Raw genomic sequence first — 27,575 nt, 5'->3', positions numbered from 1 at the left:
TCCTTCTTCAGGAAGGGCTTATTTCAGCACCAAGTGAAATCCATTGATTTCTTCAATGGTCTCTCCAAAGTAGCAGAGAATTGCATCAATAGTGATATCAAGACAGATTTCATAACAGACAGATAGAGAGGGTAATTAATAATACACAGTGACCTGTGCTTAATTAATGGAACATACAGTACAAAAGCAAAGGAGACAATGCTGAACCTTAGGAAGACACTTGTTAAAGTTCAGCTGGACTATCGCATACAGCTCCAGGTACTGCACTATCAAAATTATATGAATGCACTGGAGAAAATGCCGAAGGGAAAATTTACATAAATAGTTCCAGAATTAAGAAGGTTCAGTTGAGAATAGGTTGGAGAGGTTTGCAACTGTACTCCTTGGATAATAAGATGGATAAGAGGAGACCTGACAGAAGTTTCCAAAATCCTGAGGTTTGGATTGAGTAGGTAGGGACAAAATGTTCCCACTCATGGAATATAGGGAGAACTAGCTATTTGGATACAAAACTGGCTGTAGAAGACAGAGGGTGGTAGTGGACGGTTGTTTTTTAGACTGGAGGCCCGTTACCAGTGGAGTGCCACAAGGATCGATGCTGGGTCCACTACTTTTCATCTTTTATATAAATGATTTGGATGTGAACATAAGAGGTCTAGTTAGTAAGTTTGCAGATGACACCAAAATTGGAAGTGTAGTGGAAGATGGTTACCTCAGATTACAATGGGATCTTGATCAGATGAGCCAGTGGGCTGAGAAGTGGCAGATGGAGTTTAATTTAGATAAATGTGAGGTGCTGCACTTTGGGAAAGCAGGACTTATACACTTAATGGTAAGATTCTAGGGAGTGTTGCTGAACAAAGAGACCTTGGAGTGCAGGCTCGTAGCTCCTTGAAAATGAAGTTGCAGGGAGATAGGATAGTGAAGCAGACATTTGGCATGCTTTCCTTTATTGGTCAGAATATTGAGTACAGGAGTTGAAAGGTCATTTTGCGGCTATACAGGACATTGGTTAGGCCACTGTTGGAATATTGCCAATCTGGTCTCCTTCCTATCAGGAAGATGTTGTGAAACTTGAAAGGATTCAGAAAAGATTTACAAGCATGTTGCCAGGGGTGGAGGATTTGAGCTATAGAGAGAGGTTGAATAGGCTAGAGCTGTTTTCCCTGGAGCGTCAGAGGCTGAGGGTGACCTTAGAGAGGTTTATAAAATCATGAGGGGCATAGATAGGATGAATAGACCAAGTATTTTTCCTGGGGATGTGGGAATCCAGAACTAGAGGGCATAGGTTTAGGGTGAGAGGGGAAAGATATAAAGAAGACCGAAGGGGCAACTTTTTCACGCAGAGGGTGGTATGAGCATGGAATGAGCTGCCAGATGAAGTGGTGGAGGCTGGTACAATTGCAACTTTAAAAGGCATCTGGATGGGTATATGAATAGGAAGGGTTTGGAGGGATATGGGCCGGGTGCTGGCAGGTGGGACTAGATTGGGTTGGGATATCTGGTCAGCATCGATAAGTTGAGCCGACAGTTCTGTTTCCGTGCTGTACATCTCTATGACTCTATTATGTCAAAGGGTGAGAATGAGTGGGCGCAACTTTCAAGTGATTTGCAAATGTAACAAATGTGATGTTAGAACATAGAACATAGAACCATACAGCTCAGTACAGGTCCTTCAGCCCTCCATGCTGGATGTTAGAAAAATCTTTTTGACTAGAGCGGTTCCAGTCTAGAATGCACTGCCTGGAAGTGAATTGGAGGCAGAGTTGACTGAAGTATCCAAGAGGAGAATGGATGATTGTTTGAATAGAAACAAAAGGCAGAGTTGACTGAAGTATCTAAGAGGCCAATGGATGATTGTTTGAATAGAAACAATGAGTAAGGGTACTGGGAAAAGAAAGGCAAATGGTCCCAAGTCATAATGCCCACAGAAGAGTCAGTGCAGACAAGCCTTCCTCTGTGCCATACGATTTTGAGATTCTGTGAACTTGGGGGTAAAAGAGAATCTACTACATTCAAGTCCAATGTTAGGAGCTGAAGTGACTTGGAAGAGGCCGGTTCAAACACAATATGCAATTCTTATCTTCCCAGAATTCAGTGAGACAAATGCAAGTCCAAACCAATCAACATGTTGAAGGTTTACATGCTTCAGCTAAGTGAATTGAGAATAACATTCTGCTGAAACATATTGAAGATATATTTCATAAATATCAAAGAAGTCACCACAGAGAAGGGAGAATGAATATCCAAATATTCAAAATACTGCAAAGAAGCAACTGCCTGTTTCACAGGAAAGGTGCTGCCTCTATTGGAAATTTAATCAATTAAAAGTCCTCCATTTTAAGGAGACCTACAGACATCAGGCTGTCAGGATGAGAATCAAAGACCATGGTCTTCTATTTGCCAAACTGCCAATCTTCCAATCCAAAGAGAATGTATTCTGGTTGAATAATGAAACATCCAGATTGCTTGAATACGTAAAGTCAAAGACCATTTCTTGGGAAAGGGATAGCAGAAAATGCATTTGCTTGCACTAATGTATAATACTAATCATGGAAGAAAAAAAGTTCAGGTTGGGATTTTGAATATGGGTTTGAAATAATCAAAACCAAGGAGTGTCATAAGCACCATCCACAATAAGATCATATTGTTCCAATTTAATTATGGAGAATGCACCAATAATCGAGCCCCAGTATTCAACAAACTATCACAAATGTGTAAATAGTGTACCCAATTTAAGCCATGGAAACGGTCACTTTATTTTACTTACTGCAGATCACGACAAAAACAATTCTCACCACATTTTGCCGTTAACAGGACAATAACAATTCATTGTAAATACATTTGTTTTTTCAACAAATTACAAAGAAAAAGAAAAGGATTACTAATTTATTGCTTTGAGATAAACTGTAGTACTTTAAAACTCTAAATACACATAGACTCATTCACAGAGAAGGCAAACTAGAGAAAGGCAGTTTGACACATCATGGGTAGAAAAATATAGATGGAATAAACAAAATTCTGAAGATTCAAAGTTCAAATCATAAGGTGCAGATTTAATTCTCGAAATTCAGTTGACTTTAGAAATGATGACATGACATTGTCTGGAGCAAAATAATCATTTTTCAATTTGATAGTTGATTCGCTGGACCTAGGTCTATTCTTGTACAGGTAGAAAACCTTTCAGATGAAATCCTGAAATTCAAAAAGTTCCGAAGTTCAAAGGATTTTCGTGAAGGTTTTTTTTCTCATTAACAAGGTTATTTGGCGTTTAACCCAACTCCACAGCAACTCGATGAATGTCACTCAGATGCAGCGTGGGGGGTGGTGGCCCAGCACTGGTAGGCCTCAATTCTGTTTCAGGGCCTGTAGTAGATTTTTTTTTAATTTTACCATCAAACTGTCACTTATTCCAAAATTTTAAAACTTCCGAATTCCGAAAACCAGCTTGTCCCAAACATTTCGGATAAAGGATTGTGTACCTGTATTAGAATGTTTCTTGTAAGTTTGCTTTGACTTTTTACTCAGAGAGGAAAGAGAAACATATTTCCTGTTTACCAGCTCTGGATATTTTTGGCTACACTGCTTTTACAAATCTGCAGGCGACTGCAGCTCGACCAATCCAAGAAAAAGGGGAAAATTAAGTTATACATCCGTTGTAATCTACAAGAGGAAAACAGAGCACAGCAGCAAGCTTGCGGAGAATATACAAACTGATTGTAAAAATTTCCGCAGGCATGTGAAGAAAAATGATTAATGAAGACAAAAAGGGAGTTATAATAGAGAACAAAGAAATGGCCGGCCAATGAAATACATAATTTGGTTCTGTGTTCATAAAAGATGATACAAGTAACATCCCATAAATGTTGAGAAACAAATAGTCCAGTGAGAAGAAGGAAATGAAGGAAATCAGTATTGCTCAGGAAACAATGTTGGGGAAATAGATGGGAGTGCCAGGGCCCACTAATCTACATCACAGAGCACTCATGTGGCCCTAGAAGTGGCAGATGCACTGGTAGTCATCTTTCAAGTTTCTATAGACTTTGCAATAGATCCTTGAATTGGAGGCTAGCTAATGTCACCCCACTATTGAAAAAAGGAGGTCGAGAGATAAGATAGAATTATAGACCAGTTAGTCTGAGATTGGTAGTGGGGAAAATGCTACTGTCCATTATAAAAGATTTAATAGCTAAGCACAGTAACAGGATTGGACAGAGTCATCATCGATTTACCAAAGGGAAATCATACTTGACAAATCTATTGGAATTTGGATGCAACCAGTAGAGTTGATAGAGTGGGGGTGCGGGGGCAGTGAACTTGGTTTTCTTGGACTTTCAAGTGGCTTTTGATAAGGTCCTACAAAGAGATTAGCATGTAAAGTTGAAGTTCTTGGAATAGGGGTTAACGTACTGACATGGATAGAGAACTGTTTGGCAGACAGGGAGCAAGGAGCTGGAATAAACAAGTCATTTCCATGTGGTATTCAGTGACTAGAGGGTACCACAAGGATTAGCACTTGGACCCCAGCTATTCACAATATATAATAATGATTTAGATGAGAGAGCTAAATGTACTATCTCCAAGTTTGCAGACAACACAAACCTGGTTGGGAGGGTGAGCTGAGAGGTGAATGCAGAGATGCTTCATTGCAGTTTGAAAAATTGAGTAGGCACATGATAGCAGTTGAAGGAAAATGTAAAACATAGAATTAAAATGTGAGATTTTCCACTTTCAAGAGGCCTGGGTTTAAGACCCACCTGCTCCCGAGGTTTGGAATAACAGGTTCATTAGAAAAAATAGTATAGCAAAAATAGGAAGGCAGATTATTATCTGGATGTGAAGAGAATAGGACAGGCAAAGATGCAATAAGACCTGAGTATTTTTGTATATCAGTCACTGAAAGTAAGCATGCAGGTGCTGCAAGTGGTAATAAAGCAAATAGTATGTTAGTTTTCATAGTGAAAGAATTCGAGTACAGGAGCAGGATGTCCTGTTGCAATTGTATTGAAGGGTGATCCCAATGACTGGGATGTCAACAGCTGGGGGTCACAGTTTAAGGATATTCAACTGAGATGACGAGAAATTTCTTGAGCTCGAGAATGGTAAGCCTGTGGAATTCTCTGCCAGAGAAAGCAATTGGGCCCAAAACATTGAATGTTTTCAAGAAGGATTTATATATAGTTCTTAGGGCTAATGGAATCAAAGGATTTAGGGAGAAAGCAGCAAATACTGAATTAGATGATCAGCCATGATAATACTGAATGGTAGAGCACGGTCAAGGGCCGAATGGCCCACTCCTGTTGCTATTTTCTTTGTTTCTATAAATTAGAAAAACATTTTTCAAAACGTGTTCTATCATGATGCTGCACTTGCTGGATAATAGCATACACCATTTTCCTACATCGGAGCAGTTTCATGCAGGCACACTATTACTTAGCCAACTTGTCATAACAAAACACTGTCTTATTGTGCTGTATGATCTTATAGTCACTCCACTCACCAGATCTGGCCAATGTTCACCAGCGAATGATAGAGAATCCACAAAACAAACATGATTATCATGTTGGCACATCCTGCGATTAGTATAAATACCGACAGTCCCATTCCCAACAGGGCAATGGTATCAAGGTGTACATCCATGTCAGACCAATCCAGGAACCAGAGAATTGTTGGTGCATAGCTGATAGCCTTTATACCAATTCTGCCTCCAGTATATTGTTGAATCTTCTGTAAATACAGTTTTCCTGGTAGCAGTCCCTTCTCTCCAAGCAACTGTTTGTTTTGCTGGTAGGCTACAGAGAAGGCCACAACTGCAATGAAGAGAGACAAGAGTAAGTAACATTCTGAGTGTAACAAAACTGATGCATAAAACAATATCATTTACCATCATTCATAATTTAAGAATGAATGGTGACAAACTACACATGAATTGTCATGTAAGACTAACAGTCACACAACTTGAAGCTAAGAATAAATTATGCTGCCAAAATTGTAAGAACAATTTAAGTTATGAAATGTCTTCCACATTGTTTCCAGAAGTGCTTGACATTGACATTATAATTGAAAAGAATAAGAGCGTCCTCGTTAGATCAGACTCTAATATCTTTGAAATGAATTTTAAATTTAATCAGAAATTAAGATGACTGCTTTTTTCTATAATTAGTGTACCTCATGCAAATTCCAAGATGTATTTCATCACAAAACAAAAGAGAATGTAAACATAATTGATGGACAATTTTACCATTGTATCCTTCCTATGTATTGAAATTTAATGTACATTGTAATTCAACAAATATTTTCATATTTTGAATATAAATTGTCCAATTGTGAGGCTGATGTCACAGCCTACTCAAGCCATGTGTGGATCAGTAACCCTTACAATTCCCAATCACGCTAAAAATGCAATTGCCATGTTCCCTATAACCATTGCACTGTACTCAAAATCCAAAAACACTTTAAAAAACAATTGTAAACAAACAGAAAATAATCAAATAGCCATTTAGCCACAATGCAATCACATTCTAAAAAGAATTTGAAGGCAATGAAATCATTCATAAAAGATACAAAGATACAATGAATTTAGAGAATTACTTTGTGGTACATCAAGGTATTTACGTCAATTTAAGTTTATGTAAATTCCGAACTGGCTTTTCAAATAAATCATTAGCAACAAAGCGATAACAATTTGGAACAATTGAATCATTAAGACAACGAACTCAAAAGCATTAGAGTGCTTTGAATAGCAGTTGAATACTAGGCTACATTAGCTTAAATGCTCTTTGGATGAAGCAAACTATTCTCATCTTCAGATTTTTCACAGGAGTACCCACAGCACAGCTTGAAGTGAGAATTAGGATTAGCACATGAACATATGAACTAGGAACAAGAGCACGCCATTCAGCTCCTGAGCCTGTTCTGCCAATCTATAAAATCATGGCTGATCTGACTGTAACGTCAAATCCATAATCCCATCAACCCTGATAACCTTTCACCACTTGTTTAGTCTTTTCCTTAAAAATAATAAAAGACTCTACTTCCACCATCTTCTCAGCAAGACAATTCCAAAGATTCTCAACCCACTGAGGGACAAACATTTGCCTAATCCTTTTTTTAAAAATGGGCTCCCCCAATTTTTAAACATCAACTCCTGGATCTACATTTGCTCCTGAGAGGAAGTATCCTCTCCCTGTCTACCACTGAGTCATACAGCATAGAAACAGGCCCTCTTGCCCACCATGTTGACGCCAACCAACAATAAACTAATCCCATTTATCTGCACCTGTCCACAGCTTATTATGCTGTCATTTTAAGCGCTTTTCCAGATGCTTCCTAAATATTGTGAGAGTACCTGCCTTCACCACCATCTCAGCAGCACACACCATGTTTTTTATCACCTGCTGGGTGAGAAAATAATTCCTCAGTTAAACCACTGATGCCTCACCTTAAACTTACACCCTCTAGCCTGCCATGTTGAAAACAGTCTCACGATTCAGTCTGTCTATGCCTTTCATAATTTTGTACAGCTTAATCAAATCCTCCTTTAGCCTCCTCTGCTCCAAGGAAAACAAATGATCCAAACATCAAAGTGACTGCTGACACTCGCTCTTTCAGCCTACACGAAGAATGGAGAATTCCTCATGGCCAAGAACTTTACCACTATAATTATATTGAGTTTTTTTCCACCATGTTCTGTTTCGACTTTTTAATCATTTAAAGTCATGGAGTCATAGAGACGTACAGCATGGAAACAGACCCTTCGGTTCAACTCATCCATGCCGACCGCATATCCTACATTAATCTAGTCCCATCTGCCAGCACTTGGCCCATATCCCTCTAAATCCTTCCCATTCATGTACCCATCCAGATGCCTTTTAAACATTATAATTGTACCAGCCTCCACTACTTCCTCTGGTTGATCATTCCATACACACACCACCCTCTGCATGAAAATGTAGCCCTTTAGGTCCCTTTTAAATCTTCCCTCCACCCCAAGTTACTTGCCTGAGGTCTGGAACTCACAACCCAGGGAATTGCACTCCTGAGTCTGCAGAAAGGTTATCCATCAGTTCTGCATAATGTCTGTGATGACATATAACAATGCACTAAATGCAACAAATTCAGTGTTGAAGGAAATTACTGTTGTGTCCAATATCCTTTTTTCACATATGTTAATAAGTTTAAATGCTAAAATTACAGGATAATGACATTGGTATTAAATTCAAGTGACTGACATCATCAGTTTTATGAGATGTACATATACGCACATACATATATACTGCACAGACACACACGAGATTATTAACAAATAGGAGCATTCAGCCCATTAGGCTATTCAACATGATCATGGCTGATCTGACTTAACTCCCCTTTCCTCTTATTCCCTTAACCTTCAACACTTTTCTCAGTCAGAATCTTTCTAACCCGGCTCTGAATATTTAATGATTCCACCTCCACAGTTCTCTGGGGGTGGAGAATTACAAAGACTAATGACTGCTTAAAAGAAGAAATTCTTCTGCAACTCTGCCTCACACACTGCTGTCCCAGGCCATATGAGAAATCTAAAGCATCTATATTCAGGGGTTTGGTATACAGTGTCCAGAAAACTTTCCACTTCCCTGATTCATCCCAGCATTCAGTTATAACATGAGATTCAACTTTTCCTTCATCACCTTCACCAACTTTTTGGACAGGAGTCCTTTCCCCACTTTATAGTCCCTTTTTCATGAGTCTTCAACACACCACTTCCCCTTCCTCTTATCTTTTACTAGCACTCGGCGTCACAGTGGTTAGCACTGCTGCCTCGCTGCGCCAGATACCCAAGTTCAATTCCCGCCTCAGGCGACTGACTGTGTGGAGTTTGCACATTCTCCCCATGTCTGCGTGGGTTTCCTCCGGGTGCTCCGGTTTCCTCCCACAGTCCAAAAATGTGTGCGGGTTAGGTGAACTGGCCATGCTAAATTGGCCATAGTGTTAGGTGAAGGGGTAAATGTAGGGGAATGGGTCTGGGTGGGTTGCGCTTCAGTGGGTCGGTGTGGACTTGTTGGGCCAAAGGGCCTGTTTCCACACTGTAAGTAATCTAATCTATACTGAACTGTCTAGGTGTTACCATCAGCCTTAATTTCTCTGCTTTTCTTACTCGCTCTAACCTGCTTCCTTTTAAACTTTCTGCATTGCATTCTACTTACTCCAACCCTGGCATCGTTATCAAACTTGCCAATAAGGGTAAACAACAAACAAAAGCAGTGCAGATGCTGTAAATCAGAAACAAGATCAAAAGTTGCTGGAAAAGCTCAGCAGGTCTGGTAGCATCTGTCAAGAGGAATCAGATTTAACATTTCATGTCTGGTGCTGTTCTGAGGAAGGATGGTGCTATTGTCTGACCTGCTGACCTCCACCTTGCAGAGGCTGAGCACCAGCGCTCAGATAGTTTGTCCTTTCTCCCCCTGCGCCACAGCCCTGGCACTGACATCAAAGCTGGCTGAACGCATTCTCACTTTGAACAATCTTTTGTTTAATTCACCTCAATTTCTCCAAGTCAAAGGTGTGGCAACGAGCAGCTACATGGGTCCCAGCTATGCCTGTCTCTTTGTGGGATTATGAGAACATTTCTTGTTCAGGGACTAGGAGAAAGTGAGGACTGCAGGTGCTGGAGATCAGAGCTGAAAATGTGCTACTGGAAAAGCACAGCAGGTCAGGCAGCATACAAGGAGCAGGAGAATAGACGTTTCGGGCATAAGCCTTTCTTCAGGAATGGTTCTGGGACTACTCAGGCACCCCACACACAATTCTTTCTCAGGTAGATGAATGATACCTTCAGTGTTGCTTCCTGTTCTTATCTGGAATTGGAAAAATTAATCATTCAGAAGAAGTCACATTAGACTCGAACCGTTAACTGTTTCTCTATAGACACTGCCAGATCTGTGGAGTTCTTTCCAGCATTTCTGTTTTTATTTCAGATTTCCAGTTTCCACTGAGACTGATTTAAAAAGAGGAGCTAAAAAATGTAATGAATGACTTGAAAGTTGGTTGGCTCAGTTGGCTACAGCAATGCAGAACAACACCAACGTCAGGAATTCAGTTCTCAAACTGGTCATGCTACTTCATAGATGCCTGTCTCCTTTCCCCCTAATTGTGGAATGGCACTCTCATGCTACATATAACTAATTGTCTTTCTGTAATGGAAATGGGATGTCTATGGGCTGTGGCTAATCAACATTATTGTAATTTGATAAGTTTCCATTAACATCTTTTGTTTTGTTGCATCTGATAATGGCATCATGGTGCCCAAGCAAAACGAGAGTCAACGGAAATCAAAGGGGGCACCCACCAGTGGTTGGTGTCATATCTGGCACAAATAATCAGCTTTATTTGTGATTCCTCAAAATACTGAACCAGCCTATGACCAAAGATATGACAATATCCAGACATGGGATGTCAAGTGGTAATTAACATTCACATCACACAAGTGCCGGGCAATGACCATCTCCAACAAGACAGAATCTAATCATCATCCTTTGACATTCAAAATGGCAAAACCATCACTGAGTCCCCCAAGATTAACATCCTGGGGATTACAACAGTCCAGTAACTGAACTGGACAAACCATATAAATACAGTGGATCTAAGAGTAGTTCAGGATCTAAGAATGCTGCAGCAAATAACTCACCTCCTAACTCCTTAAAGGCTGTCCAACATCTAAAAGACACAAATCAGGAAACGGAAAACTCCCCACTTGGCTGGACATATGCAGCCCCAACAACAATCAAGAAGCCTGACATCACCCAGAACAAAACAGCCACTTGAGAGGCATCACATTGATAAACATTAACTCCCCTGACACACAATAGCAGCAGTGGACACCAGCTACTAACTGCACTGTGGAAATTCACCAAGGCTCTTTAGACAGCACTTGCCAAAGCCATGACAGCTACCATAGAAATAAGGACAACAGATACATACGGAGACCACCACTTCCAAATTCCACTCCAAGTCTCTCAATTTCCTTGCTTAGAAAATGGATCAAACTTCTGGAACTCTCTCTCTAATAACATAATTGGTCTATCTACAGCAAATGTGTTCAAGGTGGCAGCTGACCGCCACCTAGTCAAGGTGAACTAGAGTTAGATAATAAATGCTGGCTCAGCCAGCGATGTCTGCATGTCATGAATGAACAAAAAGAGATTGAAGACCTTAGATGATTACAAAAAATACTAAGTTTATAGTAAAAATTAAATATATTGCTACATAACATAATCCAAATCTGACTTGCTATAAAATATAATCCACACAATTTTGGTAAAAGGTATGTCCTTAAATCGTTTCTTACCTATAAGAAACCAGTTTGGTCTTCTAATAAGTTCTCATCAATTTTCTTCTGAAATCAAAAATATAAACCATCCTCTTATTCACAATTGCCCTGTCCTGGTTTCCAGGTATTGTCCAAAACAAGGTCTTCCCAATACAAGCTGTCAATTCAACTACTCTTTCTCGTTTTGTTCAGTAGCCAGTAGCTACTATCTTTTAAACAGAATCTTTCTATGCACATCTCTTTGTTAAGTCAGAATTAATAAGAAGGGTGTCACAAACCAGATTTTTATCTGCAGTACCTACCTCACACTAAGGCATTACTGTTATTAATAAAGTCTCTTAACTTGTATGAAAGTGCCCAGCAAACAGTTCCTGCGCTGCAATGAATGAAAGGTCTCTGCTACCTGACAAAAACCTTTCACTGAAAAGTACAATAGTAAAACTATGTCATTCAAACCATATAAAGTATGTGTACTGCCATTGTTCTAACATTTGATAAAACCTAAGTACGAAGAGAGGGCTGTTTGTTTGCCCACTCAAAATTAAACATATATAAAAGCTGTAACAGGTGCATGAGCACAAAAGGCTACAGTTTAAAATCAAGTAGCACAAAATGTTCAGGGTGCAATGTGCAGAAAAATGAAAAAAGGTTTACACTTTTGCTTTGGACATTCACTTCAACCTCAGTTACAGCAGCTAATAATTCAGAGGATAATAAACTTGTAGTGTTGATTAAAGACTTCCTTACTGGAGGAAGTATGGAAGTACTTAGCTCTCAAAAGAATCTACCTTCAAGTTTCTTATTACAAAAACCACACAACTTAAAATTAGATTTTGAAACGGTGGACAAATTTTGAAAAAGTATATTTAAATTACAATTTTAATTGTAAACAAATAGGTTTTTTTGTTTTTCAAAGCAACAGTTTAACAACTGACACTTACATTGTGCATTTATTGTGATAAAATGTCCTAACATTTCACTATATCAAAGTTGACACCAATGTATTTAGAGTCGAGAGTTTGATGCTGGAAAAGCACATTTGGTCAAGCAGCATCCGAGGAGCAGGAGAATTGACATTTTGGATATAAGCCCTTCATCAGGAATGAGGCTTGTGGGCTGGGGGCCAAGAGGTAAATGGGAGGGGGAGTAGGGCGAGGGGGCAGGAGGGTGTGGTGGAAGGTAGGTGAGAATGCAATAGGTGGGAAAAGGTGATAGGTCGGAAAGGATGGTGGAGCGGATAGATGGGAAAGACGATGGTCAGGTCAAGAGGGCGGTGCCGAGTTGGAGCTTGGGACTGGGCTAAGGTGGAAATGAGGAAACCCTCCAGTCCTGGCAACATCCTTGTAAATATTTTCTGCGCCCTCTCAAATTTAACAACATCTTTTTTATGGAAGGGTAACCAGAATTGTATATTATCCCTGGTTCAGAATTACGGGTGTAGTGATACTACCACTGCTTCTGCCTGAGTTCGAAGGGAAACACCTCACATGAGACTAATCATTAAGATATAGAACGTATGGTTAATAAGTTTGCAGGCAACACCAAAACTGGTGACATAATGATCAGTGACAAGAATTTTCTAAGATTACAGAGGGATCTTGATCAAATGGGTCAATGGGCTGAAAAATGGCAGGCGGATAAATGTACAACAAACAAAGGGAGGGCTTACACAATTAATGTAGGGTCCTAGTTAGTGTTGTAGAACAGGGGGATTTAGGGGTGCAGGTACATAATTCTTTGGAGTTTGTGTCACATATAGACAGGGTGGCTGAAAAGACACTTGCCTCATTTGCCTTCATTGCTCAGTCCTTTCAGTATAGGGGTTAGGAGTCATGTTGAGGTTGTACACAACACTGGTTAGGCCTCTTCTGGAATACTGTGTGAAAATCTGCTCACCCAATTACAGAAAGAATATTATCAAGCTCAAGATAATTCAGGAGAGATTCACCAGAATGTTGCCAGGTATTGAAGGTTTGAGTTATAAGGAAAGGGTGGATAAGCTTGGACTTTTTTCACTGGAGCATAGGAGGTTGAGAGGTGACCTGACAGAAATTTGTCGAATAATGAAAGGTATAGATAGAGTTAATGGTAGTTGTCTTTTCCCCAAGCTGGGGGGGGGGTTCAAGACTAGGGGCACATTTTTAAGGTGGGAGGACAGAGATTTAAAAAAGACATGAGGGAATTTTTCTACACAGAGGGTGGTTCACATGTGGAATGAACTTCCTGAGGAAGTGGTGGATGTGCGATCAATTGCAACATTTAAAAGACATTTGGGTAAGTACATGAATAGGAAAGGTTTGGAGGGATATAGGCCAGGAACAGGCAGGTGGAACTAATTTAGTTTGGAATTATATTCAGCATGGAGTGGTTGGACCGAAGGGTCTGTTTCCAAGCTGCATGACTCTATGACTATGACTCTATATAGAAAGCCTGGATTATTTCAAATAGTTTTACTTATTTTTATCTTTTATATCATCCTGCGTTCCCTAGCCAAATGTACTGTTAATGTACTGACATTTTTGCTATGGAACTAACCAATAGGTATAACATGGCAACAAATGAAGCTTGTTTGCCTTCAATTCTACATTCCTCCTGGTGAAGCAATGTCAGCTCTCTGCATGCTGCTTCTACTCAGTAACCTGTCAAAATTAAAACTCAGACTACGAAATATGAACATGTAAGTCTCTGTTTTGTTTCTTCACACTAGAACCAACTGATCAAATATGCTTGTCAATACAATTCTTCCATTTGTTTCATTGTTTAAGATTTTTTTTGACAATTCCCCAATATACCCTTCAGATAATGGTTTTCTTAGGTACAGCATTCATTCAGCAATGTGAGCCATTGAGAAAGGCAAATACATATTGACTAAAACAAATGCAAAAATTATTGAACACACAGCAACTCAAGGAGAACCTGTGTAAAATAAATATTAGCAATCCACGTGTGGATCCTTCATCAGAGCTGGGAAATATTACAAGAAACAACACTGAAAAGACACTTGGACAAACTGAAGGGAAATAGGAAATATAAATGCACACAAAAATAACTGTTTAAATTGTTAAATGCTTAACTGAATGGTAAAAATGGCAGAAAAGAGCATTATTTTCTGCTTTGAACCTTCAGCAGTTTTTTTTCAGAACCTCACCAAAACCAATATCACCTTCACTATCACACCATCCTGTGTGTGCATCGTTTAGTTTCCCTTTCCCTTCCCTTTCTACTGTTCTTTTTCAAGCTTTGCAAACATAACGCCTTCCATTTCTGATGAAGGGTTCACACCTGAAACATTAGCCTGTTCTCACCAGATATGCTACCTGACTTACTGAGTGTTTCTTACAGTTAAAATTTTGCTTCAGATTACCAGCACATACAGTATTTTGTATACATTAATGTTAAAATCTGTCGGTAACACTACATCATTTGAAAGACAAATTGTCTCCACAGCAACAGTATTTGCATGCATCAGGTAAACTGACAAATCTATATAATCAGAAATTAGGTCTTGTGTTTTCATATCAAGCATTGTTCTGTATGTAGGTGTAACAAAACAACATCTGTCAAATTATTTATGCCATTAGTCAAAGTTAGGTGAACGCATCATCCTCTTGAACTCAACTTCCAGTTGCAAGTGAAATTATAATTTTGTTTATTAATTGGTTCTGACATAAAAATATCACTTCTGGAAAAGCTCAAACATTGCATGAAAATCACTTTGGAAGCAGAACATCTAACTTATGACTGTAAGACTGAGTAATTAATGTTTCAATCTATAGTTATTCTTCCTGCATCTGTTGCATTAAATATTGTACTTTCACTTCCTAGACATTGGTCTGATGAGGATCAGTGATATCATTACCAATCATGGTACAATCTCAAACTTCCCTAAATTTAGATACCACCAAGAATTTTAATTGCACAAATAATTCATTAACTTTCGGATAATTACTTTTTCCTTTTTATGGCCCTCATATTTCAATTCCAAAATAAATAGAACCACGACTTTTCTCACTTAGCTCGCTAGTAAACAATGCTGTGAGGTAGATTCTTTCTTACTTAAGAAGTTCCTCTCAAATAATGCATGGTAAAAACACTAATACTGTATTCATAGTCAATAACCACATCTAAAACACCCTCAATTGGTCATCTTCCTGATATGAAAAGCCAATATATTGGATTTCCTCCTATTAATAGGAAACGTAATAGCATTAATTTGTTACTCTACCCCCAATGCAAACAGAATATACCATTCAATGAAAAACAAAGACTTGCATTTATGTAGCACCCTTCATGACTACCTGATGTCTCAGTGGTTTACAGCCAAAAAAGTAGTTTTGAAGTGTGATCACTGTTATGTAGAGATCGCAACAGCCATTCACAGACAGGAAACTTCCATAAACATCAATGTGATAATTTTGTTTCTGTAACGTTAACTGAGAGATAAATACTCACCAGACACCAAGATCAAACATCTTGTTTTTTTTCCCCCCAAAATAGTGTCATGGGATCATTTATATCTACCTGAGCTGATAAACAGAGCTTCTGTCTAACACCACGTCAGAAGGATAGCACTCCAACAATATAGCATTTCCTCAACAACATCCTTAATTTTTGTGTTCAGCACTTGAATAGGCCAATTACAATTTTATTTGTGTATTTAATAAAGTAACAACATAAGTAATTGTCATCTTATGAAGCCAGCACAAGTAATCTGTTTATATTTCAGTGAGGTGAATTGTTTGGCTATCAATCTAGCAAAACATAATGTAAAAAGCTGAAGATGTCAATTGGAAGTCAGATTATGCTTAGCATCAACAAACTAATTTGTAATTTATGAAAGCTGAACATTATATTCATAATAAAGAAAATGGCATTGTAGAACAACAACAGCTAGTAACAGTACATGGAAAAGACGGTATTGTATTTACATAATATCCTTTGCATAGTTTTTTGAAAGTCATTCTTTGGTGGCCAAATACAGCAGATGATTTGCACACTGAGAGAATGATAAACAGCATCAATGAAATATGCTGTTGGCTAAATGTCTGTTGGTCAAGATCCTTGGAGAAAACTCTGGTTTTCTTTGAAAACGTATGGGAGGAGCTTTCACAAACATCCAAATTTTGTTTATCTCAGCCATGCAACTTTAAGGAAGCTGCAAATGATATGAGATCTGGGCCAGGTTGAGAGGAAAGGCTTTTTGTACACGTCTCAATCACCAGCACTGAAAGACAATGGCGGGTTGCAGAATGTTAACCAACTTCTTAGCCACATTAGATACATAGACAAGGGATGCAAATTAAAAATAGAATTAACCTTCTGAATCAAAAGCACTGCTTATTCTCTGAGGAAAAATACGAACCTCAGACATTCGTATTTTTGCTGTAAAATGACTGAATAATCAGTGCCAATCTTGAGGATCCATCTGAGTATTATATCGAAAGTAACTGCTGACTGAAAGCGATCTTTGCACAATGGTGATAACTAACCTTACTTTGGCTTCACACTGGCTATAGTAGAACTGCAATCAAATAACAAGCCTGCTTCCACTTTAATGAATACTTCAATTCAATCCATACTTCAACTAAGCATGCATGTGTGGTATTGCTCTCTGACATAACAGGTGCTGGGCCCACTACTTTTCATCATTTATATAAATGGTTTGGATGTGAGCATAAGAGGTACAGTTAGTAAGTTTTCAGATGACACCAAAATTGGAGATGTAGTGGACAGCGAAGAAGGTTCCCTCAGATTACAATAGGATCTTAATCAGATGGGCCAATGGGCTGAAAAGTGGCAGATGGAGTATAATTCAGATAAATATGAGGTGCTGCATTTTGGGAAAGCAAATCTTAGCAGGACTTATATATTTAATTGTAAGGTCCTGGGGAGTGTTGCTGAACAAAGAGACCTTTCAAGGTTCATAGCTCCTTGAAAGTAGAATCGCAGGTAGATAGGATAGTGAAGAAGGCGTTTGATGTACTTTCCTTTATTGATCAGAGTACTGAGTACAGGAGTTGGGAGGTCATGTTGTGGCTGTACAGGACATTGGTTAGGTCACAGTTAGGATATTGTGTGCAATTCTGGTCTCCTTCCTATCAGAAAGGTGTTGTGAGGAACAATGAGACATCCCCCCAGCATTGACGTATGGACCCCTTCCTGATGAAAGGCAGTAAATTTGTAAGGTACTTCTCTCAAGAATTTAAAACTTTTTTAGAAATTAATTTAGGTACGGCTAGCAACCCATCAATGATGTGGGAGACCATCAAGGCTTACGCGTGAGGTTTGATCATCTCATACTCAGCGACCCAGAAAAAATTAAAGGGAGAACAACAGCGTCTGCTTGAAGCTCGTTTAAAAGCGGCTGAAACAGCATACGCTGACAGACCTTCTATTATCAAATTGCAAAGGATTACGGCCCTTAGGACAGCTCTAAACACCACGTTTATCCAAACGGCTAAGAGGGAAATATTATTTACAAAACAAAGGTTATATGAATTTTGCGATAAACCTGGTAGATACTTAGCATTTCTTGCAAAGAAAAAGAAGGCCCCTCAAACTATCACGTCTATCAAGGAAAGTACGGGTATTTTGACTCATGATCATAAAAGGATTAACGCAATCTTTAGAAAATTTTATTCTGATTTATATAAATCGCAGGATTGTGAAGACAGGAATAGGAGGATGCAATCATTTTTTAAAAATTTGACCATTCCAGACCTAATTCCGGAACAGGTATCGGTCTTGAATGTTCCCCTAACAATCCAAGAAATATTTGACGCAATCAGGCAACTTCAGAGCGGTACGGTACCTGGCCCAGATGGCTTTCAAGCTGAATTCTATAAAGAATTTACAGGAATATTGGCTGGTCCACTTATGGACATGTATAACTACTCATACAGTCAGGGCTGTCTCCCGCCTTCGCTGAAAGAGGCAAATATCTCTCTTATCCTTAAAAAAGGAAAGGACCCAGAAGATTGCGTGTCATACAGACCAATATCCTTGCTAAATGTAGATTTTAAAATCCTCTCTAAAACGTTAGCATTGAGGCTAGAAAGGGTATTGCCACATATCATAAAGAAGGATCAGACGGGGTTTATTAAGGGCCGTAGATCATCCAATAATATTTGAAGGGTTTTGAATATGATTCAAGCCTGCCATCAGGGAAAGATACCAGGAGTAGTAGTCTCATTAGACGTGGAAAAGGCATTCGATAGGGTTGAATGGTCATATTTGTTTTACACATTGGAAAGGTTTGGCGTTGGAAAGGTGTTTACCAAATGGGTCTCAACACTGTATAGTGATCCCAAAGCAGTTGTGATTACCAATGGATTAGGCCATTGTTATTTACGCTAATAATTGAGCCACTAGCAGAAGCTATATGGGCTGACCCTAATATAACGGCCCCGAGGATTGGTACAGGTAAACATAAAATTACCCTTTATGCAGATGATGTTCTCCTACTCCTCAGTAATCCTCTGATGTCCATGCCTCGCTTAATCCAAGTTATTAATACATTTAGTGCATTCTCAGGCTATAAAATTAATTTCTCAAAATCGGAGGCTATGCCAATGGGTGGCCTTGCTATGATACCCCACTTAGTGGACGGATCACACTTTCCCTTTCGGTGGTCCCTGGTGGATTTCTTATATTTAGGCATTTTTATTACCCCAGTATTTGGTCAGTTATACAAGGCTAACTTTGTGCATTTACTGGAAAGGATAAGGCAGGACCTCCAGTGATGGGGAGACCTTCCAATTTCCTGGCTAGGTAGAATAGCACTAATTAAAATGAATGTCCTGCCCCGTCTTCTATACCCTATGAGAATGCTTCTGGTGATGCTGCCGAGGCTGGCACTACGTAAATTATATGGCTGGTTGGGTTCCTTTATCTGGAATCAAAGACCCTCATTAAGCTGAAGAAGCTACAGTTTCCACAGGCAAGGGGAGGATTGGATTTCCCAGATTTTAGGAAATATCAGTTAAGTTCCCTATTAAGTTACATAGCCGATTGGGTCTTGTCTGACCCGCAATCAATCTGGTTGGACATCGAGGCTTCTCAAGTAAAATGCCCACTTATTAACCTTTTATTTTCAGACAAGAGGAAAATCATTACGGATCACTGTAAAAACCCTATAATACTAAACACAATTAAAGCTTGGAATATAATGCGACAAAATGAGGGCAACTCACATAAAACATCCCCCTATGCTCCAACAGTGGGAGCATGGGGATTTCAACCGGGGTTTACAGATGCCACCTTCAAACTCTGGAGATCCAGGGGTATCTCTTGTTTCGGGGATCTATTTAAAAAAGGGGTCCTGATGTCTTTTGAACAGCTGCGTCAGAAATTCAGATTACTTAATGGAGACCTCTTTCGATACTTCCAAATTCAAGACTAAATACAGAAGAAGACTACGTTACTAGATAGTCTTTATAAATCAGATAGAGAATGTGGAGTGCTACAGCCAGTGGGGGAATCTTCCGTCAGTACTATTTATCATTTACTACATGATGAAGTATCGGGAGATATGGACAATCTGCTTAAAACATGGGATCAGGATTTGGGACTAGAAACCTCTATAGAAATGTGGAATGACATTTGGGAAAACGCCAGAAGAATCACCATCTGCAACAGAACTCAGGCTATCCAGCTGAAGATACTTCATAGGGCCCATATAGCACCGGATCGATTGGCAAAATTTAAGGCAGGAGCATCTCCAATGTGTCCCAAATGTAAAATAGAGGTGGGCACTCTTGTACATTGCCTATGGACCTGTCATAAGATCCGTAGATATTGGACTAAAGTAGCAAGTGCTCTGACAGAACTCTTAGGAACGGAAATTAGCGTGGACCCTGTATCTCTCCTTTTGGGCTTTTCGAACTTACTCTCCCTGGATATGCACAGGAAGAGATTATTTTCTATTCTCTCTTTCTGTGCAAGGAAAAATATTTTGGTAAACTGGGTGGCTGAGGGCCCCCCTGGACTTTCAAATTGGCACAGATTAATTATGGAATGTATTCCCCTTGACTTCCTTACAAATATAGTGCACCAGAAGACCGAATTATTCCATAAAATATGGCAGCCCTTCTTGAATTATATAAATACAGATATTTCGGCTATCCTAGCAAGGGCTTTTATTTAATTGAGATTGCGAACCTGGCTGGTCCGGGGCCCCTTGGGAAAGGAATCCTGCATGAATACGGGTTTTGTTACATTTGATGTTAATACATCCTGAGCATGTATCCCACTACCCAATTTCTGTGTTATCCGTTGGATTTTTTTTTCTCTTATTTCAATAATGTAAGAGACTTAATTATACACTGGTTAGTTGTAGATTAGATTAGTAGTTGGTTGAGCTTTGTTTTTTTTTCTCGGTATTTTTCTTTTGTTAAATTTTGGTTATTATTTATTTAAGATTTAATTGTATATCAATGTTTATACTTGGGATTTTTTTTATTTTTCTAAACTTGTAAAATTGTTAAATTTTCAATAAAAATATCTATTAAAAAAAAAGAAAGGTGTTGTGAAACTGGAAAGCGTTCAGAAAAGATCTACAAGGATGTTGTCAGGATTGGAGGAGTTGAGCTATAGGGAAAGGTTGAATAGGCTGGGGCTGTTTTCCCTGGAGTGTCAGAGGCTGAGGGGTGACCTTATAGAGGTTTACAAAACCATGAGGGGCATGAATAGGATAAATAGACAAAGGCTTTTCCCTGGGGTGGAGGAGTCCAGAACTAGAGAGCATAGGTTTAGGGTGAGAGGGGAAAGATATAAAACAGACCTAAGGAACAACTTTTTCATGCAGAGGGTGGTAAGTGTATGGAATGAGCTGCCAGAGGAAGTGGTAGAGGCTGGTACAATTGCAACATTTACAAGGCATCTGGATGGGTATAGGAAGGGTTTGGAGGGATATGGGCTGGGTGCTGGCAAGTGGGATTAGATTGGGTTGGGATATCTGATCAGCATCGACAAGTTGGGCCGACGGTTCTGTTTCCATGCTGTACATCTCTATAACTCCATCTGTTTTTGCATATTTGCTGTCAGAAAGCCATCAATCCAGACACTGAAGAATGTCATGGAATCTTTCAGGTCCACCTAAGAACTGGCAGAGCCCTGGTTTCAAAAATCATCTCAAAGATAGAACCTATGAGAGTGCAGCACTCCCTCTGTACTGCACTGGAGCATCAGAAAATGTTGCCTCAATGTCATTGAATGAGACTAGATCCTATGTTTCTGACTGAGAGGCAAGAGTGCCTCCTACTGAGCCACAGTTACACTGGGAATTCACTTTAGCAACGAGTCTTGGCAAAGATCCACAACAAATATATACTTTTTGCCAGCACATTGCTTCTGGACTAACTACAGCATGGAAAGTTTTGTACTTTCACTTTTGTGTTCATTTTTTTAAATGTTAATCATCATAATGTTTAACCTATCAATATAATGGGATTAAGATATTTTGGAAAAAGAACCTGCTGAAACCTTCCATCTAGTTTTCAGCAATATCACCATAGTACAATATCCAGATAAGATATTTCTGTCATTGTAAATCTATAATCAGCTATCAACTCGTCTTATGGATCGAGGTAGAATGCAGGCAGTGCATGACCATCCGTATGTGACTCAGGCTTGACTGCTTTTTTTTCAATACACTCTATTCCTGGAGCTTCAGATGGCTATCTGAGTGAAGTGGAACGTTTACATTTTGTTTTGCATGGACCAACAATTAGGATTTTGTGGTTTCAACTTAGTTTTGCTTGATATTAGATTTTGCTGATTACAATTGGGTGGGTTTGAGTCCAAAGGTCACGTTCAGGACAAAGTTTGGGGCTTGTACAAATTATTGTCGTGATTCAAAGCAGGACATTTGGATGAAAGTGTATTTTTTTCCTCTATATGTATGCAGCATATGTGCAACTACCAAGATGCAATGCACAACGTCAAGTTTCTGAACATAGAGAAATAAACACATTGGACTCAGATGGTAAACAGGATTAATATCAGATCAGCTATGATTTTACTAAATGGCAGAGCAGTTTTGAGGGACTGAATGTCCTACTTCTGTTTCTAATTCATATGTTTGTAAAAAAGAAGCCACAGGAAAATCATTGGTTATATGCTATTTAACATCAAAAGAGCAATACTTATGAGGATGTAAAACACAAGTGTAATTTATGAATGAAGACAGAAGTGAAGAGGGAACTCCAGACAATGCCAGGCTGTTCACATGGCCACCAGTGGGCAAGGCAAAGGAAGAGCAGGTCTTTAAGAAAAACTGTGTCCAGGAGGACTGAGCAGGTGAATATAATTCTAACTGCAAAGTGCCTAAACAGCACTGTAATGAAGAAAGTACCAGCAACAGGAACATATAACTGTGTTAAATGTCATATATGTTTACACTTATCCCATTAATTATTTTTGCAATAGGTTAAGACTGGGGGATATTGTTTTTACCAATGTAAATTCCAGTTGCAGCTATCTACTTTGTTTTCATTTATTGCTTTGCATTTCTCTTTATTTTACGTTCAATTTCTAGCTCCATTGACAGTTTTCCAGAAAGGATCAAGGTATTTTATGGTCATTTATGTTCGACGTGAGCACTCGTCCATCTCTTTTCCTTTAACCCAATCAGAACAGCCTTCTCTTTCTTCTCTCTCATGCATTTCCTTCATACAATAGCAAATTCTACTAAGCAAATATGTTTCTCATGAATTCCTATGGATCTCTTGGTGATGATCATATATTTATAACTCCTATTTTTGATTTCCTGCAGAGATTCACCATAGAACCTGAGACAGCACCTTCCAAACCCATGACTACTTTCATCTAGAAGGACAAGGGAAGCAGATATCTGGGAACACCACCAACTGCAGGATGCCCTCCAAGTCATTCACCATACTGACTTCCTTCATTGTTGTTGGGTCAAAGTCCTGGAATACCATCCTTAAGGGCATTGTGGGTCAACCAACAGAATGTGGATTGCATTGGTTCAAGCTCACCACCAACAGTACAAGGGCAGCTAGGGACAGGCAATAATTACTGGACAACTACCAACAGCCACATCTGATGAGCGAATAAAAACAAGAAAACTCTCTGCCTAGTGACCACTTTAATTTTACAATATTTTGAATTTCCCATTCGCCATGCGTACTTATAGCTTGGCGCATTGTCCAATCTCCATGCAAAAGAATCAAGTTCACTGATAATCGCATTTCAAGATGATATTTTAAATCTTTTTCAAAAAGTGAATTCAATAAAAACTGACTACTGTGAATTTTCATTCAGGGCCAATACCAAAAGGTTTGGGAAGGGTGGGGGAGGAGGGGGGGTGTGAGGTAGGGGGAGGGGTTGGAGAGAAGTGAGGGGGTGTGCAAGGGGTGTATGTGAGGGGTGGTAGGGAGTGAGGAGGAGGGGTGGAGAGACGTTGAGGTGGTGGGTGGTGGATGAGTGGTGGGGGTGGCAGGTGGAGAAAGGGGAGGGTGTGGGAGAAAGGGGAGGGGGTGGAAGAAAGGAAGGGGGTAGGGGTGGGGGAAGGTGGTAGGGGTGGGGGAAGGGGGGAGGGGGTGGGGGAAGGGGGAGGGAGTGGGGGAAGGGGGAGGCAGTGGGAGAAGGGGTGGGGGAAGGGGGTGGAAGGGTGAGGGAAGGAGTGTGGGGGTGTGTGAGGGGGAGGAGGAGGGGGTGGGGAGGGTGAGGGGGAGGAGAGGGTGAGGGGGAGGAGAGGGTGGGGGGGAGGAGGGAGGAGGGGGGAGGGGAGAGTGAGGAAGGGGGTGAGGGGAATGGGGAGGGGTGGAAGGGTGGGGGTTGGGTTGGAATGGACAGTAGGGTGGTGGGAAGAGGGGGAATGGAGGGTTGAGGGAAGGGGTTGGGTGGGGGTAGGAGGGTGGGACGAAGGGTGAGGGGGTTGTGAAGAGATGTGAGGGGGTCAGGTGTGGGTGAGTATGGGGTTTGTGTGTGAGTGATGGGATATGAGGGGGAGGGTGGCAAGGGAGTGGGTGAGGGAGGCTTGGGCATGATGTGTGGGTTGGGAGAGCGGGTGTGAAAGGGGATTGGGAGGGGGGCAGGTGTGAATGGGGACTGGGGAGGGCAGGTGTGAATGGGGATGGGGGAGCAGGTGTGAATGGGGATTGGGAGGGGGGGCAGGTGTGAATGGGGATTGGGACGGGGGGCGAGTGAATGGGGATTGGGACGGGGGACGGGTGTGAATGGGGATTGGGACGGGGGTCGGGTGTGAATGGGGATTGGGACGGGTGTGAATGGGGATTGGGACGGAGGGCGGGTGTGAATGGGGATTGGGAGAGTGGGGGCGGGTGTGAATGGGGATTAGGAGAGTGGAGGGGCGGATGTGAATGGGGATTAGGAGAGTGGGGGGGCGGGTGTGAATGATGATTGGGAGACGGGGGCGGGTGTGAATGGGGATTGGGAGACGGGGCGGGTGTGAATGGGGATTGGGAGAGTGGGGGGGCGGGTGTGAATGGGGATTGGGAGACGGGGGCGGGTGTGAATGGGGATTGGGAGAGTTGGGGGGGCGGGTGTGTATAGGGATTGGGAGAGTGGGGGCGGGTGTGAATAGGGATTGGGAGAGTGGAGGGCGGGTGTGAATTGGGATTGGGAGAGTGGGGGGCAGGTGTGAATGGGGATTGGGAGAGGGGGAGGGGGTTTGAATGGGGATTGAGAGACGGGGGGATGGGTGTGAATGGGGATTGGGAGACGAGGGGCGGGTGAGAATGGGGATTGGGAGACGGGGGGCATGTATGAATGGGGATTGGGAGGCGGGGGTGCGGGTGTGAATGGGGATTGGGAGACGGGGGGGCGGGTGTGAATGGGGATTGGGAGACGGGGGGGCGGGTGTGAATGGTGATTGGGAGACGGGGGCGGGTGTGAATGGGGATTGGGAGAGGGGGGGTGGGTGTGAATGGGGATTGGGAGATTGGGGGGGCGGGTGTGAATGGGGATTGGGAGAGGGGGAGGGGGTTTGAATGGGGATTGGGAGACGGGGGGCGGGTGTGAATAGGGATTGGGAGACGGGGGGCGGGTGTGTGAATGGGGATTGGGAGGCCGGGGGGGCGGGTGTGAATGGGGATTGGGAGAGTGGGGGGGCGGGTGTGAATGGGGATTGGGAGAGTAGGGGGGGCGGGTGTGAATGGGGATTGGGAGAGTGGGGGGGGTGGGTGTGAATGGGGATTGGGAGAGTGGGGGTGCGGGTGTGAATGGGGATTGGGAGAGTGGGGGGGCGGGTGTGAATGGGGATTGGGAGAGTGGGGGGGCGGGTGTGAATGGGGATTGGGAGAGTGGGGGGCGGGTGTGAATGGGGATTGGGAGAGGGGGGGTGGGTGTGAATGGGGATTGGGAGATTGGGGGGGCGGGTGTGAATGGGGATTGGGAGAGGGGGAGGGGGTTTGAATGGGGATTGGGAGACGGGGGGCGGGTGTGAATGGGGATTGGGAGACGGGGGGCGGGTGTGTGAATGGGGATTGGGAGGCCGGGGGGGCGGGTGTGAATGGGGATTGGGAGAGTGGGGGGGCGGGTGTGAATGGGGATTGGGAGAGTAGGGGGGGGCAGGTGTGAATGGGGATTGGGAGAGTGGGGGGGGTGGGTGTGAATGGGGATTGGGAGAGTGGGGGTGCGGGTGTGAATGGGGATTGGGAGAGTGGGGGGGCGGGTGTGAATGGGGATTGGGAGAGTGGGGGGGCGGGTGTGAATGGGGATTGGGAGAGTGGGGGGGCGGGTGTGAATGGGGATTGGGAGAGTGGGGGGGCGGGTGTGAATGGGGATTGGGAGAGTGGGGGGGCGGGTGTGAATGGGGATTGGGAGAGTGGGGGGGCGGGTGTGAATGGGGATTGGGAGAGTGGGGGGGGCGGGTGTGAATGGGGATTGGGAGAGTGGGGGGGGCGGGTGTGAATGGGGATTGGGAGAGTGGGGGGGCGGGTGTGAATGGGGATTGGGAGAGTGGGGGAGCGGGTGTGAATGGGGATTGGGAGAGTGGGGGGGCGGGTGTGAATGGGGATTGGGAGAGTGGGGGGGCGGGTGTGAATGGGGATTGGGAGAGTGGGGGGGCGGGTGTGAATGGGGATTGGGAGAGTGGGGGGGCGGGTGTGAATGGGGATTGGGAGAGTGGGGGGGCGGGTGTGAATGGGGATTGGGAGAGTGGGGGGGCGGGTGTGAATGGGGATTGGGAGAGTGGGGGGGCGGGTGTGAATGGGGATTGGGAGAGTGGGGGGGGCGGGTGTGAATGGGGATTGGGAGAGTGGGAGGAGGAGGAGGAGGAGGAGGTGACGGGGGCGGGGCGCTGTGTGTTTGGGAAGGGAAGGTGTGGGGGAGGGGCTGAGGGGGAAGAGTTGGGGGATGGGTTGAGCTGGGCAAGACCAGTGTAGGCTTACGGGCGGTCGTGGGGGGAGGGGGACTCAGAGGTTTGCGCAATGGCGCAGGGGAGTGGAGGGAGGTCTGCCCCAAAACCGGCTGAAGTGACTGATGGGTGCAATTATTTTTCCTCAAATCTCTCTCTTCCCCCCAGTTCCACTCACAGTAAATAAATGCTATGAAGCGCAGCAAAACTATCCTGGTCAGCCAGAAGGTGCCCGGTTGCACCTGCACGGCGCTTTCCTGCTTCTGCCGGCCGCTCTCCGTGGCCTGGCTGAGGGGATGATGGTCCCGCGGGCCGCCGCTTGCCTGCGCTGGGCCCACACGCCGGCTCCGCACCTCCGCCGCCATCTTCACTGACACCGCGCCTGCGCGCTGCCGGCCCTCACCACACAAACTTTGTCACAAACCAAACTTCCTGAAAGTTTGATCCAAACCCCGAGCCTGGTCTTTGGTGTTTTCCTTGCTTCCCCTCCCCTCTCTCTGGAACATGTTAAAGATTAATCCAGTTGTTCTCACAGCGTTATTTTCGCAGCAACGTTTTAATTGGCACAGAAAATGATCAGAGGAATTTTATAGGGGGCAGGATTTTTAACACGATAAATTCGCATAAAATTCATACCAACCTGGTTGTTATCATGCATTGTAATGAAATTGCTGGTTCTTTCAAATCACATTGGCCGGAAGTCAGGATCGTTCACTTTAATTGAAAACATGGTAAATTTCGATCCGTCAAAAATATCGATTGCAATCCAACTTGTTCTCGTCAACATCCACTGCTGATATTTGGTTTACACAGCTCTGCGATAGCTGCTGTAAACAAACGGAAAAAAATTGAAAACTTTACTGAAAGTAAACATTCATTTGACGTTCACTACAGCAGCGTACTATTTTGTTTGTTTTTCGTCTT

The 27,575-nt window shown here is 42.3% G+C and overlaps 1 protein-coding gene across 2 annotated transcripts in view; it reads right to left on the bottom strand.

Moving 5' to 3' along the window:
- The window catches only part of lmf1 (lipase maturation factor 1), a 607,840-nt gene extending 580,829 nt beyond the window's left edge, over positions 1 to 27,011 (bottom strand). For both annotated transcript variants that reach the window (XM_087997719.1, XM_087997718.1), the window contains exons 1-2: positions 26,830 to 27,011; positions 5,501 to 5,810 (exon numbers count right to left, since the gene is read on the bottom strand). Coding sequence is in view for 1 of the 2 variants with exons in the window: in XM_087997718.1 (XP_087853844.1) it covers positions 5,501 to 5,572 (72 nt within the window). In the remaining variant the exon portion in view is untranslated. The remainder of the gene's footprint in view (positions 1 to 5,500; positions 5,811 to 26,829) is intronic.
- Positions 27,012 to 27,575: the final 564 nt, after the last annotated feature.

Source organism: Chiloscyllium plagiosum, unplaced genomic scaffold (assembly GCF_037043375.1).
Source record: "Chiloscyllium plagiosum isolate Xiang-an unplaced genomic scaffold, Cpla_swu_hap1 HiC_scaffold_20, whole genome shotgun sequence".
Lineage (NCBI taxonomy): Eukaryota > Metazoa > Chordata > Chondrichthyes > Orectolobiformes > Hemiscylliidae > Chiloscyllium > Chiloscyllium plagiosum.
The sequence above is the reverse complement of the archived record's forward strand: the minus strand, read 5'-3'. Positions and strand labels throughout refer to the sequence as shown.